The 19133-nt window shown below is 47.3% G+C and overlaps 1 protein-coding gene across 3 annotated transcripts in view; it reads left to right on the top strand.

Moving 5' to 3' along the window:
- The first annotated feature begins 2763 nt into the window (after positions 1-2763).
- The window catches only part of LOC134346619 (early estrogen-induced gene 1 protein-like), a 43365-nt gene continuing 26995 nt past the window's right edge, over positions 2764-19133 (top strand). Inside the window, exons 1-2 of one of the 3 annotated variants that reach the window (XM_063048061.1) lie at positions 2764-3009; positions 16192-16312. In XM_063048061.1, the coding sequence (XP_062904131.1) occupies positions 2957-3009; positions 16192-16312 (174 nt within the window). In that variant the 5' untranslated portion in view covers positions 2764-2956. Of the gene's footprint in view, positions 3010-4164; positions 4825-11964; positions 12358-16191; positions 16313-19133 lie in introns of those variants that run through there. The other 2 variants (XM_063048060.1, XM_063048062.1) reach the window with 2 other exon arrangements.

Genomic DNA, 19133 nt, shown 5'->3' with positions numbered 1-19133 from the left:
AGAGCAAGGGGTTTAGATGAGGTGGAGTTTGTTAGGTGTGTTCAAGAAAGTTTCTTGACACAATATGTAGATAAGCCTACAAGAGGAGAGGCTGTACGTGATCTGGTATTGGGAAAGGAACCTGGTCAGGTGTCAGATCTCTCAGTGGGAGAGCGTTTGGGAGGTAGTGATCCCAACTCTATCTCCTTTACCATAGTTCTGGAGAGAGATAATTTTGGAGAATATTTAAAGGGGTTGGGGAAAATTTGATGCTATTAGGCAGAAACTTGGGAGCAGATGTTCTCAGGGAAATGCACAGCAGAAATGTGGCAAATATTTCAGGAACATTTGTACGGTATTCTGCATAGGTATGTCCCATTGAGGCAGGGAAAGGATGGTAGGATAAAAAGGATGGTGTACAAATGATGTAGAAAATCTAGTTAAGAAGAAAAGCTTACGAAAGGTTCAAGAAACTACATACCGTTGGAGCTCTAGAAAATTACAAGGTGCTAGGAAGGAGTTTAGGATTGAAATTAGGAGAGCTAGAAGAGGGCAAGAAAAGGCCTTGGCATTCTACAAGCATGTGAAGAGCTAGAGGATGGGTTGTGTAAGAATAGGACCAATCAGGTGCGATCGTGGAAACATGCATGGAGTTAGACAAGGTAGCAGAGGTTCTTAAGGAATACTTTGCTTCACTATTCACTGGGAAAAGAACCTTGGCAATTGTAGGGATGACACACTGGACTGAAATGTTTGAGCATATGGACGTTAAGAAAGGGAATGTGCTGTAGAATTTGAAAAATATTAAGTTAGATAAGTCACCATATTCAGATGAGATGTACCTCAGTCTACTATGGGAGGTGAGGGAGGAGATTGCTGAGCCTCTGGCGATGATCTTTACATCATCGATAGGGACAGGAGGAGTACCCAAGGATTGGAGGGTTGCAAATGTTATTCAAGAAAGTAGAGATAACCCAGGAAATTATAGACCAGTAAGTCTTACTTCAGTGGTGGGCAAGTTGTAGAAGATCCTGAAAATCAGGATTTATGAGCATTTGGAGAGTGATTATCTGATTAGGAATAGTCAACATGGCTTTGTCAAGGACAGGTTGTGCCTTACAAGTGTGATTGAATTCTTTGAGGATGTAACAAAACACATTGATGAAGGGAAACCAGTGGATGTAGTGTATATGGATTTCAGTAAAGTTCCCCATGCAAGGCTCATTCAGAAAGTAAGGAGTCATGGGATCCAAGGAGACTTTGCTTTGTGCATCCAGAACTGGCTTGCCCATAGAAGGGAAAGGCTAGTTGTAAATGCTCCATATTCTTCACGGAGGATGATGATCAGTGGTGTTCCACTGGGATCTGTTCTGGAACCCATCCTTGTTGTGATTTTTCTAAATGATCTGGATGAGAAAGTAGAAGGGTGGGTTAGTAAGTTTGCTGATAACACAAAAGTGAGGGTGACATGGATAGTCTGGAGGGTTGTCAGAGGTTACATTGGGACATTGATAGGATGTAGAACTGGGCTGAGAAGTGGCAGATGGAGTTCAACCCAGATAAGTGTGAAGTGGTTCATTTTGGTAGGTCTAATTGGCAATGTGGAGATTAGAGGGATCTTGGGGTCCATGTCCATAGGACACTCAAAGCTGCTGCACAGGTTGACAGTGTTGTTAAGGAGGTGTATGGTGTGTTGGCCTTCACCAACCATGGGACTGAGTTCGAGCCATGAGGAAATGTTGCACACACTTTATCCCAGGGCTGAAATGGCTAACATGAGCAGGCATAGTTTTAAGGTGCTTGGAAGTAGGTACAGGGTGGATGGCAGTTGTATGTTTTTCATACAGAGAGTGGTGGGTATGTGGAATGCACTGCCAGAGTCAGTGGTGGAAGTGGATACAATAGGGTCTTTTAAAAGCCTCTTAGAGAGGTACATAGAGCTTCAAAAAAAGAGAGCTATATGGTAGGGAAATTCTAGGCAGTTTCTAGAGTAGATTACATGATCAGCACAACACTGTGGGCTGAAGGGCCTGTAATTTTCTGTAGATTTCTGTTCTATCTTCTCCTTTAGCTCTCTCCGCACACGTTTCAGTTCCTCCGTCTCAGGATTTTGTGGTCGAGAGGAGCCTTCAGATGACTAGTGACTCATGGTTTGTTGTCAGGGAAGCAGCAAACAGTCCTTGATGGTATTATAGCGTCCACACAGAAGCTGATGTGGCCAGTGATGCGGTTGGTAAATCCATTCATGTCCTCCCCATAGGGTTCACAAAGTACATTCCAGTCTGTAACTTCAAAGCAGCCCTTCAAGGCCTGGATGCCCCCGGAGACCATTGATACACAAACAACCAACATTAAACTGAAAATACAAAAATAAGAAATAAATTAATAAGTTGTAAATATGAGATGTAGAGATGAGATCTTGTACACTTCTATCAAGTCACCTCTCATCCTCCTTCCCTTCAAAGGAAAAGCACTACCTTGCTCAGCTTATAAGGCATATTCTCTAATACAGACAGCATCTTGGTAAATCTCCTCTGCACCTTCTCTAAAGCTTCTACATCCTGTACATAATGAGGTGACCAGAACCGAACATAAATTTCCAAGTGTGGTCTAACGGGGATTTATAGAGCTGAAACACTGCGTTCTCACTTATCGCCTTCCTGCTTCTCACATAGACCCCCTCAATTCCTACCTCCGCCTATCACCTGGATCCACCTGTCACCCGCCAGTTCCTCACTCCCTAGCCTTTTCTTCTGGCTTCTGCCCTCTTCCTTTCCAATCGTAATGACGGGTCCTCGGCGCGAAACGTCGACTGTCCATTTCCCTCCGTAGGTGTTGCCTGATCCACCGATTTCCTTCAACAGCTCCATAGTTGTGCGAGCCGCTGCAAATTTGTCACGTTGCCGGGACACGCTGACACCAGCGGTGTTGCTACGACAGGGCAGAGAGTCATTAACTCCTGACAGAATGTCACAAGATGTCGAACCCGATGACTGAGGGCAGAGGAATGTGCCTTGCCATTTCACGGAGGTATGTACACATATTAGTCCTCCGTGCACGTGGATAGACGTACACCAGCTGAAATCAATTCCTTTGCAAAATTAAACGATAAACAGGTTTCCACCGTCCCAAAAGCTACATCTGAAATGGTGAGCGGAAGCACCCGGATGAAGGGGGCAAAGTCAACATCTCTGGCCGGTTAATTAATTCGCCAAACCAGTCACAATTTAGGATTTATCGCACAAAGGCGCTGGAGGAACTCAGCGGGTCAGGCAGCATCCGTGTGGAGGACGGAGAACCTTTATGTTAGGTCTGTCTCCGCAGTCTCTTGGGTCTCTTATTCACGAGTTTCCCGGTCAGGGGTGGTTAATGCATTGTCCACCGACCGAGTTTGATGTATGAGTCCTGGATGGATTTGTTTAATATAATTGTCTGGAGTAACCTGGGGAGAAAATCATAAACACTAGAGATTCTGCAGACGCTAGAAATCCAGAAAAAAAAACATACACACACAATGCTGGAGGGACCCAGCAAGTTAGGCAGCATCTCTGGAGAGGAACAAACATTTCTAAAAGAATGCTGACCTTACTTTTTCATTATTCCTGTTTATGCACTGCTGTTTTAAATTAACTATTTAACACATACTGTACTTATTGTGATTCTTTTGTTTTCCTGTATTTATCATGTATTGCAATTGTAACAAATTTCACGACATATGCCGGTGATAATGAATCATAAACGAGATGCTGGAAATCCAAGCAACACACAGTTCCTCCAGCATTTTGTGTGTCTTGCCTGTGATACTAAATCTGATTCTCATTACTGATGAAATGTCTCGGGCCGAAACGTCGGCTGTTTATTCCCCTTCCATGGTCGCTGCCTGACCTGTTTTGTGCGTATTGCGCCGTGGAAAAAAAAGTCTACCAGAAACGTTATCAATTTATGATGTTGTATTTTTCCACCTCTAATCGTGTCTCGGATTATTCTGTACAAAGACGTAAGAAATAGCGCATTGGGATTAAGTTACTAAAGGTGGGCGGTTGACCGCTGATCAGATTCCTGACTCACAAACCAGTTTCTGCGATTGAATCCCTGTATTGACTGACATACACCTTGAGCCAGCCACAAGCCGGGGCTTCGGCGGCCACGGCACTGCGTCGGGGTCGCCACAGCCAATAGCGAGAGCGGAAGGGCGGGGTTGGCGTGAAATCTAGCCCCAGTTGGTGAAACGTGTTACACTGTTCCACTGGCGGCCGTGGTACCGTGGGGGAAGAGCCCGGCAAACTGTGTGGTGACTCACCGCCGAGCCGGGAAGAAGTGAAAGAAGAGAAGAAAATAACTCCCCACTGATTCTCATGTCGATTCCAATCTTAAGAGGAATTGACATGACTCGAGTCCAAGGGCATTTTCTACATATAAATAGCCAGGGCCCGTGTATATAAAGATTTCATCTCGGGCAGGAAGAGAAAGAGCTAAACCGGTTTTAGCTGGCGTATGTGTGTTCCTTGGTAGACTAAAAACTGTTCTCAAAACCCATCCACGAGAGTTCAAGAAGTTCGTCGATCGGATTTTTTTTGTCTTTCGGGGTTTAGAGATTATTTTTCCCCGCTACATTTTCAGCTGGTCTGAAATTGGGGAGACCTAAGGGTGCAACACAGAGACCGGTTGCTCTGCGAGAGATTTGGGCCGTTCTGTTTCCATGGCGTTTCTCATGAAGAAAAAGAAGTTTAAGTTCCTGGTGACCCTGACCCTGGAAGAGCTCTCGGCCGTGCCGTTCGTTAATGGGATACTTTTCTGTAAGATCCGCCTCCTCCACGGTGGAACCTTCACCGACCTATCCTCCAGGTAAGAGAGAGAGAGAGAAAAAAAACTACTCGATACCCTCGTTATTTCTGCTCCTTAACCGGTGGAAAATTTCGATCCTTAACCGGAGACGTTGGACTAAGTGATCGTAGCGCCTGTCACGTCTCTCCAGTCGGTGCAGCAGAGGAAGCGGCAGATAACCTCCGCACGATAAAGCTAGGAGCGGCCCAGTGTCGCTGCGGGTTGAACTGCTCCCTCGGAGGCACTGCAAGCCGGGTTCGAGTCTGATCTCGGCGCTTCTCTGTGTGGATGCAGAGTCATACGGCATCCACACAGAAACAGGCCCTTCAGCCCGTTTTTGTGTTCTGCCTCCCCTCCCCTCCCCTCCCCTCCCCTCCCGTTCCGTAGACGTACGTGGTCGGAGCGTTACTTGCAGGTGATTAGTTGGAAACCGGCCACAACACGCGGGAGTACTGTAATAATGCTGGAGGAACTCAGCAGTTCAGGCAACATTTCTGGAAACGAATAAGCAGTCGACGTTTCGTACCGAGATCCGAAAGCAATGGGGAAGACAGCAGAATTGATGCAAGCAGTTTTTCCCCCTCTCATTTAGGTGAAAAGGTGAAAGGTCAGGGGAAACCTCTTCACTCAGGGTGGTGAAAGTGGTTTGATGGATGCGGTTTGATTACAACACCTAACGGCCATTTGGCTAAGTGCACGGATGGGAGGGCTATGGCCCAGGTGCGGGTGAATGAGACTAGTTCAGTACGGGGCCTGTTCCTGTGCTGTGGTGCTCTGTGGCTTTACTGGGTTTGTTATGTGAGCTGGCATTAATGGTCGATGGGCGGACCGTTGTAAGTAATACTCTTGGCAATGTGTTAATGGTGAGACCGCCTCTTTGTTTTAGCGCGTAGCAATGCATGGGGATTGGGATCACATTCCCGTCTTTGTTTGGGACATGTTTCCAAGGCAATCGAAGCTGTATGGGATGGTACAAGTAAATGAGGCTGGTGGTTGAGAGGTTAATAAGCACTCCCAACCACCTCCTCCACCCACAAGTCTCTCTTAAAACTTGGCCTTGAGATTGTCAATGAAAAACACCCTTCTTGTAAACATTATAAAAAGATCAAGGATTAACTTTATTCGTCAGATACAGTTACATGCATTAGGAATTTGCGGTGGTGTGTTGGCACGACATGCAACAAAAACAGGCGACAAGTTATATGAAAATAGTTAAAGTACAGATATGGAATAAAGTGTGCAGAAATACATAAATGCTGGTCTGTATTTTACGATGCAGACATTATAATAAGTTCTGATGAAGGTTCTTGGCCCGAAGCACCAGCTGTTCATTCCTCTCCATGGATGCTGCCTGACTGACTTGAGTTCCTCCTGCAGTTTGTGTTGTGGGACTGGGTTACATTTTTGTATCAATGTGGTCTGGTAGCAGAATCAGATTCAGGTTTAATCTCACTGGCATATGTGAAACCTGCAGCAGTACATTTGCATACATAATTAAAAAAATATAAATTACAATTATATACGTGTATTAAATTAGTGTGAAAAGTGAACAAAATAAATTAGAGCATGTCTCTAAGTTGGAGGGGGATTGATGTCTGATCCATGCCTCAGAGTGGTTATGGCACAGCAACAGGCGATCATGTCCGTGCCGGCCTCCACCAGAGTAATTTTAGTTACAGACCCTCCACCCTGTCCTTGTAAATTTTGCTCTGGGTTTATCTACTACCACCTTGAAGCTGCAGTGGAATCCACTTCCAGGCAGCGGGTTCCAGATCCCAGCCACATTGTGGAATACAAGGGTGCTGAACTGAAATAATCCTTCCATCCCCATGGTTCCTTGTCAGGCCGCAGGAGATCTCCGGGCTGGCTCTCTGCACTATCGAGATAGCCTTGCGGCACAGCGCGTGGGGCCTCTGCCCCGGAGGCTCGGTCCATCCCAACCTCTGGCACAGTCTGCGTGGTGGAGTTTGCACGTGCTGCCTGTGACCGCGCGTTTTCCCCTGGGGGGTGCTCCCACTTCCTCACCCATTCCAAAGATATGCGGTGAGTGTGTTAACTGGCTGGTTGTAAGTCTCCCGAGTGTGTAGCTAAGCGGTAGAATCTTGAGGGTGGGGGAGTTTGCTGGGAACGTGGGAAAATAAAAATTGGAATAGTGTTGAATTATTGTAAAGGTGGGTAATTGAGGGTCAGGATGGATTCAATGGGCTAAAGGGCCTGTTTCTATGCTTCTATCACTTTATCATCCTAAATGGCAGTGAATCCAGTGACCTGTTTAATCTCCAGTCCTCTTTTGTGTTGATTAACAATACTCGAGGTGGTGATAGAGGCAGATACCTTATGGAGATTTAACATGCTCTTGGATAGGAACATGGATGAAAGAAAATGAGGAGTTATGTGGGAGGCAAGTGTTAAGATTAGGTTGAAAATGTGGACACGACATCGTTTTCCAAAGGGTCTGTACTGTGCTGTACTTGTTCTTGGCTTCACTGGAATGGGCTCCAAAATCTCTCAGTCCGCCTTTCCTGCTTTTGATCTGATGATACTCAGCAGGTCAGTTTGTAGCAGTGGAGAGAAAACGAAGAGTTAATGTTTCAGAGAAGGAATGCTCTCTGACTGAGTTATTGCGAAAGATTGAACAGTACAGGCCCTTTGGCCCATCATGTTGAAAATATTGATGATTTATCTAGCAGTACAGTGTGGAGTTGGCCTTCTGGACCTTTGAGCCAGACCACCCAGCAATCCCTGAGATTGCTGATTTAATCACCGGACAATTTACTATGACCAGTTAGCCTACCCACTACATCTCTGGACTGTGGACTGTGGGAGGAAAGTGGAGTACTCGGGGGGGGGGGGGACGCGCATATTCCACGGGGCGGACGTACAGAGATGCAGAATGGCGTCGGAATTGAACTCTAGAACTCCGGAATGTCCCTGGCTGTAATAGTGTCGTGTTAACTGCTACACTTCCCATGGCGTGGTGCCTGATTACATCACCATGTCTAGGTATACAATGTCCATGTATCTCCATACACCGAACATTCATCACAATGCCCATTCCTCCGTTCACCCACGTTCATCACAATGTCCGTGTCCCTCCGTTCACCCACGTTCAGCACAATGTCCGTGTCCCTCCATTCACCGAGCGTTCATCACAATGTCCATGTCCCTCCATTCACCGAACGTTCATCACAATGTCCGTGTCCCTCCTTTCACCCACGTTCATCACAATGTCCGTGTCCCTCCGTTCACCCACGTTCATCACAATGTCCGTGTCCCTCCGTTCACCCACGTTCATCACAATGTCCGTGTCCCTCCATTCACCCACGTTCATCAGAATGTCCGTGTCCCTCCATTCACCCACGTTCATCACAATGTCCGTGTCTCTCCATTCACCCACGTTCATCACAATGTCCGTGTCCCTCCATTCACCCACGTTCATCACAATGTCCGTGTCCCTCCGTTCACCGAACGTTCATCACAATGTCCGTGTCCCTCCATTCACCCACGTTCATCACAATGTCCGTGTCCCTCCATTCACCCACGTTCATCACAATGTCCGTGTCCCTCCATTCACCCACGTTCATCTCAATGTCCGTGTCCCTCCATTCACCCACGTTCATCACAATGTCCGTGTCCCTCCGTTCACCGAACGTTCATATGCCTGTCTAAGATTCTCTTAACTGCCTCCATCGTACTAGTCTCCCCCAGCCGACACAGTGAATTCCAGGCACCCACCATCCTTGTGTGTAACAAAAAGATATCTCCTTTGAAAAGTGCCTCTTGCCTAATTCCCAGCATATATATATAAAAAAAAAACATTTTTAAAAGTTGGAACATGGAGTGAAATGCATTACTTTGCATCAGAATAAACCATTGAGGACTGTGCTGTGCTGTGCAGCTTGCGAGTGTCACTATGATTCCAGCACCAGCGTAGCACGCCCGCAACTCACTAACCCTGCCCCAGATGTACCTCTTTGGAAGGTGAGGAAACCTACGCTGTCAGGGTCAACATAGAGACAGCAGCGGGAACCGAACCCCAGTCTTACAGATGGCACAGTACAACGGTGCCACAATGGCTTCACTTCTGTGCTGTCCCCTGGATTTTCCTCCCTTTATTCCAGCATCTTTTTCATTCTGCTTAAAACCTACTGTGGGGAAAAAAAAAAAAAATCCCATGTTCTTACACCAGCCCTGTATGGAAGCAGGCCCTTCTGCCCATCATGTCTGTACTGACCGTCAACCTGCTCATTGATGATATTTTCTTCTCCCACCAATTTTTGTCACTCACCCACGTGCTGGCAGTCAAGTCCATTGCAGCCATCACCACCCGTTTACAATACCTCTGCTCTAATCCCATTTTATCTCCTATTCGGTCCCTGATTCTATCACCCAAAAATCGAGGGGCCGTTTACCTCACTCACCCATATATCTTTGGGATGTGGGAGCACCCAGGGGTGGGGAGGGGGTGTTGGAAACTCCTGTAGTCACAGTGAAAACATGCAAACTCCACACACAGACGGTGCCCGAGGTCAGGATCGAACCTGGGATGCTGGAGCTGAGGCAGTGGATTAACTGTCTGCTCCACTGGCCCGTTCCTCATAATGAATGAATTTCCAAGAGGAGATGGTGTGCGGCTTTTGGAGAGGAACCTGCAGAGAGTGGTGCTCGAGTCACCAGTGTGAAAACCGTCCCATTGGCTCAACTAATCCCTACCAACCATGATGTACAGAATGGCCAGTCCCATTCCCAGCTGGACTGGTCCAATAAGGTCTTGGGGCAATGCAGCACGGAAACAGGCCCTTCAGCCCGACATCTTCCCTGCTAGTCCCTGTTGCACTTATCTTAAACTCTCCAAGCCCCTCCCCTCCGCTTAACTATCCAAGTGCTTCTTTAAGTGTTGAAATTGTACCCGCCTCGACCACCTCCTCTGGCAGCTCATTTCAGATACTCTCTACCTTCTGTGTAAAGTTGCCTCTTAGGTCTCTTTTAAATCTCTTCTCTCTTGTATCTGTGCCCAAAAGTTGTAAACAACCCAGCTCTGGGGAAAAGACTATGACCTTATCCTTATCCACCTTATCCTCGTGATTTTTTTAAACCTCTGTGAGGTCACCCTGTCATTCTCCTTCACTCTGAGAATAAAAGATCAGAGTGGCCAACCTCTCCCTATAAGTCGAGCACCATCCCATTAAATCTATTCTGCACCATTTCCCGTTTAACCACCTCTTCACTAGCAGGGTGACAAAACTGTATGTCATACTCCAAGTGTGGCTTGTATAGCTGCAACATAATGTGTTCAGTGCCCTAACTGTCTTTTTCAACATCCTGTCCACCTGTGATGCCTTTCTCAATGAACTTGTATTCCCAAGTCCCTCTGTCCCATCACACTCCCTGGTGCCCTACTTTTCATATTATATGTTCTACTCTGGTTTGACTTTCCTATAACTGTATAACCTCTCACTTATCTGTATTGAAATCCATTTGCTATTCCCACTTCCTCAACTGATCAAGATGTTCACGTAATATTATGATGAACCTTCTTCACTATTAGCAACACCTAATTGTGGTCATCCGTAAACTTACTGATTCAGCCTTGTGCAATCTTGTCCAAATAATGGAAAACAAAGGATCCTGAGACAGGCACACCAGTAGACACCGGGCACCATTCTGAGAAGCAAACTTAAACCATCACTCTGTGCCCCAGGAAATAAAGACCCAGAGTGGCCAACCTCTCCTTACTATGCACACTTTCTAGTCCAGGTTGCACTCTTGCCAGCTTGACCACGTCTTTACGATAACAGGGTGACCAGAATGGTACGCAGTCTTCCAACTGCGGCCTCGAGGCTGGTTGAGAATGAGAAATAAATCTTGGCCTTGGGTGCAATGCCTTAAAAGGATTAGAATTATTAGTCACAAGTACAATGAAATAGACAGCACGAAGGCGCCATTCGTGTCAAGTCAAATCAGCGAGGATTGGGCTGGGCAGCCTGCAAATGCCACCAAGCTTCTGGTGCCAACGTAAAATGGCCACAACTCACTAACCCCAAATGCGTGCTGTACTTCTTTGGAATGTGGGAGGAAACGTGAGCACTCGAGGGAAACCCACGCAGTCATGGGGAGAATGTACAAAAACTCCTTACAGACAGCGTTGGGAATTGAACCCTGATCTTATGTAAAGTGTTACATTAACCACTACGTTACAGTGTTGTCCACAACCCCATAGGTTGTATAGAATGAGACAGTGGCCAGACTTCATTACTTGTTGATGTCCCGAAGAGTTTGGATATATAAAGGAAATGTATGGTTGCCTGGACAACACGCACAAAATGCTGGCAAGTCAGGCAGCATCTGTGGAGGAGAATAAGCAGTTGACGGTTTGGGCCATGATCCTGGATTTCCAGCGCCAGCAGAAGGAAGGTCTCAGTGGGAAATGTCAACAATTTACTCCCTTCCCGAGATGCTGCCTGAGTTCCTTCAGCCCTTTGTGTTTCGCTCACGCTTACACAATCTCTCGTGTGTATAAAAAGGTCTGACAATCCTGCTCTTCAAATGCCTAAGTTCAAGTTTGTCATTCAACCTGTATACGTGTATACCGCCGGAGAAAACAACGTTACTCTGGACCAAGGTACACAACACAGTACATGCAGTATAACTCACACACGACGCATAAAGTAATTATACCACAAGTAATAAATATTTTCCAGAATATTGACCTTTAGCATAAGGAGCATTTAGAACACAAGTTTAAAAAGTAAACCGCATAAAACAACTGGCACTTCATGCAAGGTTGGTGGCAGGGGGTTCTGCAGTCTCACAGCCTGCGGGTAGTAGCTATTTTCCATCCTAACAGATGTGGGGAAATCAGAATCGGGTGCAATTTCACCAGCATATGTGGTGAATTTTGTTGCCTTGGCGACATCAGTGCATAACAATCTATAATAATAGAACAAACCGGAGCAGCACTCCTCGTAATCCGGAGCAACACACACAGAAATTGCTGGAAGACCTCAGCAGGTCAGGCAGCATGTACGGAAATGAATAAACAGCTGACATTCCGGGCAAAGACCCTCCTTGTCCTAAAGCTATGGTACCTCCTCCCTGATGGTAGGGGGTCAAAGAGATTGCGGGCTGGAAGGGAGGTGGCCTTGGTTCCTTTACTCGGTGTCTCACAGAGTGGGTGTTGTGGTCAAATTTGGACTGATAGGGTTGAAAGGAAGCAGTTAAATTTATTGACCTTTTTATAGACATAATTAAAATCTGCCAAGAGGTCCTTTCAAGAGCAGGTTCAAAGTCTTGCATACCACACCCTGAGCTGTTATCTCTTGTGGGTGAGCTCAGGTACGATAACCAGAGAGACTTTGTCCTCTCACCACTCTTGTCTCCCCTACGCTGGTGCCAACCCCTGCTGAGGGTACACAAGTCGGCAATGTGAGCTGCTCCCTGCAGAGACGGTCACCCTGTACGGGCTCGGGCCGGTGTGTGGCCCATTCGGGTCACAGTGCCGTCTCAAACCGGATAGTCGCCAGCTCCCCGTGGACGTGTGTGTCATTCAGCACGGTAACAAGCCCTTTGGCTCAACTGAGTAACAGGGAAAGATTGAATGGGTTTGGACTTTACTCCCAGGAGCATGGGAGAAGGAACGGAGATTTGATAGGGCTGTACAAAATTAGGGATATAGTTAGGGGAAAAGCAAGAAGTCTTTTTCTGCTGAGGCTGGGTGAGACAAGATCTGGAGGTCATGGGTTAAGGATGAAATGTGAAATATTTAAGGGGAACCTGAGGAGGAACAACTTCACTCAGAGGGTGGTGTGAGTGTGGACCGAGTTGCCAGTGGAAGTGTTGGATGCAGGTTCTGTTGCAACATTTAAAAGATGTTTGGGTGGATACATGGATAAGAGGGGTTTGGAGGGATATGATCCAGATGCGGGTCGATGGGTCTAGGTTGGCATGGACCAGAAGGGGCAAAGGGCCTGAACCTCTGCTGTAACTGGTCCATGCCAATCCAGCTGCCCATGTTTACCCATATCTCTCTAAACTTTGCCCATCCAGGTCTCTGTCCAAATGTCTTCTAGAGGGAAATGGACAGTCAACTGTATCCAGGTAAAAGCCCGTGTACATGGTGGGATTAATTTTTATTATTCATTCCAATCGAGATGCCAGCCTGAGCTAGTCTGATTTACCCGTGCCCCTAAGCCTTTTCCTGTCCATGTACATTTCCAAGTGCCTTTTAATGTACCTGCCTTAATCATATCTTCTGGCAGTTCATCCTCTTTCCTGACCACTCTCTGGGTTTGTATTACAGCTCTGCGCTCTTCCCTCACACTTAGGCCCTCTAGTTTTTCAATTGCTTGTCTTGTGGAAAGAGACCGTGTGCATTCACTGTCTTTGCCCCTCAGTGACAACCGGTTTGTGCTCTCTGGGGGAAATCACAAAATGTTTATTCAATGGGTTATAGTTCCCTCCTCATTTAAAAACTTTAAAATGCAGATAAAGGAGTTATCTAATCTGACCGGGTACCAGATGGGGAGTGGACAGTGTGCGATTTATTGCCCCACCCAAGTTCCAGAGGGAGAGAGGACCAGTGTTACCTCTAATTTATAATGACTGATTTTTGTGCCCAAAAATCTTGGGCTGTGCAAATTTTTGCCCAGTGCCAACAATGTGCGCACACGGAATAATTTATTCAATAAAAACAATTTAAATAAGCCAGTTCTAAAATCCACAGGGAAAGCGTCACAAACTCCATGTTGTCAACGCCATCTGCGTCAGAAGCCGGAAGAGGAAATGTGGTTGTGTGCAATCACGGAATATACTTAACGTGCCAGCGAGGTAGAGGGTGACAACCTTTTGCACGCAGTTTAAATTCCTTTGTGCACCAATAGCAAAAAATGTGTGCGTGTTCACCTTAGAGGGAGCATTGGAGAGGACAAGGTGTGACAAACTGTCTCATCCGGTCCCAGATGGGGAGAGGACAGTGTGTAAACCTGCTTCATTCTGGCCAAGCTACTATTAAGCAGAGAGATACTTCTTTGCTTCAGTTACCAGGAACGTCCTGCACCTAGTGAAGAAATACGTGTGGCAGCGAGGAGTCCAGGTGAAGCATCTTGGCCCAAAACGTCGACTGTCCATTTCCCTGCAAAGTTCAAATTTATCATCAATGCATGTGTATGTCACCCTCTGCCAGCTAGAGATTTGATTTCTTTCGGGCACTTACAGGAAAATATGAAAAAACAATAGGATTTATGAAAAACTGCATAAACGCAGACTGCAGATACAAAGCTAATAAACACAAGAGAGTCTGTAGATACTGGAAATCCAGAACAACACGCACGCAAATTGCTGGAGAAGCTCATCAGGTCAGGCAGCACTGACGGAAATGAATAAACAGACAATGTTTTGGGCCAAGGCTCTCCTTCAGGATTTGGAAAGGAAAGAGTGAGACGCCAGAATAAGAAGGTGAGCGGAGAAGGTTAGGCCGGCAGGTGATTGGTGAGACCAGGTAAGGTGGGCGGGTGAGGATGAGGTGAGCAATTGGGAGGGGATAGGTGGGAAGAGGAAAAGGGATGAAGGAGGAAGAATCTGTTAGAACAGGAGAGTGGACAAGGGAGAAAGGGAATGAGGAAGGAAACCAGAGGCAGGTGATGAGAAGAGATGGAGTGAGAGGAGAGCTAAAATGGCGAATGGGGAAAAAAAAGAGCGAAGGGGCAGGGGTAGAAAAAAACATAATACTGAGAGTATGAGTTCTAAAAAGTCCTTGAAAGTGAGCCTGTAGGTTGTGAAATCAGTCCAGAGTGGTGGTGATGGAACTTATCCATACTGGTTCAGGAGCAGCCTGATGGTTGTAGGTAATAACTGGTCCTGAATCCAGTGAGGCTAATTGGCTGGGTTGGCAAACACTGAGCTCGTAGGAGAGGGATTGGAGTGTTGGCTTGAGATCACGAGGCAGTGTGTTGCTGTTAATTCCAGGCGATTAAGCTGCTTTGCCTTGGTTTTAATCCTTTCTCTCCTTGGCTTGCATTCTGTCTGCTGACTAGGCCTGGTTGCTATTGGTTACCAGTTCCAATTCCCACTCTGTGCTTTGACTCCCCTGACCCCAGTGGTTAATTTTGCTTATTCAAGACAGTGTAAACTGGAATAGAGTGGGACTATTGGAATTCCCTCCAGAAAAACAGGAAAATTATTGGGGATGTATAAGGGGTTCTACCATCCTGTAAGTGTGGCCCCGGGATAGGCGCAACAGAAAGGTTGTGATACTTTTCCATCTCAGACTGTATTTCGCAGTGAACAAAGTAGCTCTTGTTTAAGTGGAGGCATTGTTCTTGGTCCTTGTTGTAAGGGAGTGATTTCCCAGGTGAGCCATTTTAATGAGTTGTTGTTACACTGAATTGCTGGAGGAACTCAGCTAGTCGGGCAGCTTCTGTGGTGGGGGTGCGGGGGGGTGGGGAATGGACACGACGTCAATTTGGGTCAAGACCCTTCACTTGGACTGAAAGAGGGAGGGGGATAAAGTCAATGTTAAGAGGCGGGGAGGGGAGGGATGGAGAAAGAGTTGGCAGGTGACGGATGGATCCAGGTGATAGGCAGATGGGGGAGAGGGGGCATAGCAACAGAGGTTGGGACGTGGCTGGTAGAGGGCTGTGGATGAGGGGATCTGATTGAAGGTGGAACATGGAAGGGAGGGCGGTGGTGGAGGAGGAGGAAGGGGGTTGCAGGCAAGATGGGGTAGGAAGACTGCGGGAGAAGGCAGTGAGGAGGAGGGTGGAGGGGAAGGTGAGGTGGGGGGGAGATGAAGGTGAAAGTGGAGGGAAGGAGGAGTGTAGTGAAAGCTGGGGAGGCATAGGGGAAAGGGGGGGTGGCAGGGGAAGGAGGGATGGTGGGGTGGGATTTCCATTCTGCCCGATTGGGTAGGGAGGAGCCCAATGGGAGGAATGTGTGGGTGACGGGGAGACGGAGTGGGGGGAGGGGGGAGCAGGTTACCAGAAGTTGGAGATGTCAATGCTCACCCTGTTGAGTTGTAGAACATGAGGTGCTGTTCCTCTGGTTCTTAGCAGTTCCTGGCAGTGGAAGAGTCCAAGGACAGACAGGTCGTGTGGGAATGGGGAGAGGAATTAAAATGGCTGAGATCTGGAGATTGAAACAGAGACGCAGACAGCAAAGCTGTGGCTTGTTTTGTGCTTGGTCTCACCGAGGTAGACGAGGACACATCAGGAGCACCATATGTATCTGTTCTTGATCATCTCTTGTTTGTCCTTCTCCCTGAAACTTTCCCTCCTCCCTGAAACTTTCCCTCCTCCTTCCCTTTCCCTTTCCTCCTCTCCTGCCCTTTTCTCTCACCCCTCCTCCCCTCCCTCACCCTTCCCTCCCACCCGCACCCACCCCACCTGTCTCTAGGGAGGAAGTGCACCAAAACTGCGTCCGGTGGGGGAAGGAATCTCGCTTCATGTGCAAGATGACCGCCAGCTCGGTGACAGGGGTGCTGGAGCCCAGTATCTGCCGCCTTTCCATTCGCAAGGTCAGTACTCCCCTCAGAACGCGAGGGATAGCAGCTGGTGCCGGACACTCGGCCCCTCCATGCTTCGTCGAGAACAGGCTTCTACCTCACTGCCATTTTCACACCTTCGTCTTTGAATATCCCAGGCCTTTCAGCCTACTGAATCCATGCTGACCAACGAGCACCCCTTTATACTAGTTCCACACCAGTCTGATCCTCTGGTCTTGTCGGTGTGGAGTTCGCACTTTCTCCTTTTGACCCTGTGTGCTTCTGTTCCCTCTCATATTCCAGAGATATGTAGGTTGGTGGGCTAATTTCCCCCTGTAAATTGCCCACTAGGATGGCGGAGCGGAGATGCACCTTTACCAGAGGACGTGTAAGGTGCTCCTTCCCTCTGCTAGCCTGCAGGTCACCCTTGGACCAGGTGTAGTACCCATTTAGCCCCCTCCCCCCCAGATCAGGGTCACGTGTGGCCATGGGAGCAGGAGGTGGATGGTCCTATGAGCATCCAGTGCATATCACAAGTCCTGGTTACGCGACCACTGATGTCCGGTAGGCAATCTCTGAAGAGTATTGATAATGACCGGGGTCACCTGTCTTGTTAAGACACTGCCCAGAAGTAAGTTAAACTTCCAACCAATATTCCTTGCTCAGCCTCTTGTTGTATGCAAGTGAACAACAGGGTCTTCCTTGGCCCATTACTTAATTAAGAGAAAACACTGAGGTCCACAAACTAGTCACCTGCCTGATGGGTGTAATTGTAAAATATCAGGTGTGTTAGTAGGAATGGTCTAGAAACATCAAGAAGAATGACAGAAAGATGGAGTGAATATAAATCCATTCCTCTGCCTTCGATGTCTGTGACAGGCGACTTGTATGTCTGCAACTCATTAGTATATAATTTTAGCTTTTGGAATAGGAATTGCACCAGTGGTTTGGAAATCCTTTGTGTTTTAGGAATCGTTTGTAATTTGGGAATCAAAATCCGGTTTAATATCATCGGCATATGTCGTGAAATTTGTTAACTTAGAGGCAGCAGTAGAATGCAATATAGGATAAATATAGAGAAAAATAAATCAATTACAGTAAGTGTGTGTGTATAGGAAGGGACCTGCTGAAGGGTCTCGGCCAGAAAAGTCGACTGGACTCTTCTATAGATGCTGCCTGGCCTGCCGAGTTCCTCCAGCAGTTTGTGTGTGTTGCTCGGGTTTCCAGCATCTGTAGATTTTCTCTTGTTTGTGCTTGGGTTGGTTTGTCTGGTCTTGAAGTCTCGCGGACTGCTTCGTCTACCAGTAGTTGGTGCTTGGGGCCGCTGGTTCGGTTACCAATTCCCCCTTGAGCAGGGCTCAGGAATTTACACTCATGTTCCTTCGGCTTGGTGGCTGTGATGCCCGATAGGAGCTTCCATGCTATTGACAGACAGGTTATAGGCCGGTAGTTTAATGATGTTTCGCCTTTGCGAGGATCCTTCATTAAGAGCACTGTCCTTCCTTGAGTTAGCTGGTCAAGGTGAGAGCCTGCTTCAGACAGCTGGTTCATTTGAGTTGCCAGCCGTGTATGTAATGCTGTTAGTTTGTTCAGCCAATATGATCATGTTAGGCCCTGGTGATGTCCAGTTCCTCATATTTGCTACCCCTTGCAATCAGTGTTCTGAACGGTTCATGAAACCATGAACACTACTTTGCTATTCCTCTTCTTCACTGTTGATTCATACCTTGTGCTGTACAGCTGCTGCAGAGCGATGAATTTCACAACATGTGTTCTGACAGGATGTGCAGGCATTGGGGAGGGTCCAGAAGAGGTTTATGAGAATGATCCACGAATGAAAGGGTTAATGTATAGGGATTGTTTGTGCTCGCCAGAAGTTAGACTGAGTGGGAGGATCTCATTGAAGCCCATCGAATATGGAAAGGCCTGGACAGAGTGGATGTGGAAAGGATGTTTCAGTATGGGGGGAGTCGAGGACCAGAGGGCACAGCCTCAGAATAGAACAGGGTTTCCCAACTTGGCGTCCACACACCCCTTGCTTAATGGCATTGGCCCATGGCACAAAAACAAGTTGGAAAACCTTCAAATAGAAGTGCGCCCCTTTGGAACAGAGATGAGGAGGAATTTCTTTAGCCAAATCTTGCTGAATCTGTGGAATTCATCGCCACAGAGGGTTGTGGAAGACAAGCCATTGGGTACATTTATAGCAGTAGTTGATTGGTTCTTGATTAGTCAGGGTGTCAAAGGTTACGGAGAGAAGGCAGGAGAGTGGGGTTGAGAGGGGAAATAGGACAGCCATGATCAAAGGGCAGAGTAGACTCGATGGGCCAAATGGTGTTGTGCAGCTCCCGTGTCGTATGGTCGTGTAATAGATCTGGTTCTGATTCCATCTGTTGTCTGATTCAGAGCCACTGGTGCCGTGAGGCAGTGTCTGTACTAACTGATGACTCGAGCCTGTGCTGTCCCTGATCCAGGAGTTTAAGGGACGTGGGGCATTCCTGGTCCTTTGGGCCACGACGTTGTGCCGACCTTTCAACCTTATCTAAGATCCCTCCTACATAGCCCGCCAATTTCCTTTCATCCTAAATCCTGAATAAGAGTCTCCTAAATACCTGTAATGTATCTGCCCCCACCACCACTCCTGGCAGGGTGTAGCATCCTCTCGCCACTCTCTGTGTAAAATAAAACCAACCAAGCAAACAACCGACCAACCTCTGGCATACACAGTGTACTTTCCCTCAGACACCTGAAGATTATCCTTCCCCACCTCCCCCCCCACCGCCCCGTATTAGCCATTTCTCCCCTGGAAAAAGAGTTTGCAAAGAGATGGTGTGGAGCAGATCTCAGTCAGGGA

This window comes from Mobula hypostoma, chromosome 5, assembly GCF_963921235.1.
Source record: "Mobula hypostoma chromosome 5, sMobHyp1.1, whole genome shotgun sequence".
Lineage (NCBI taxonomy): Eukaryota > Metazoa > Chordata > Chondrichthyes > Myliobatiformes > Myliobatidae > Mobula > Mobula hypostoma.
This window is presented reverse-complemented; position numbering and strand designations above follow the sequence as displayed.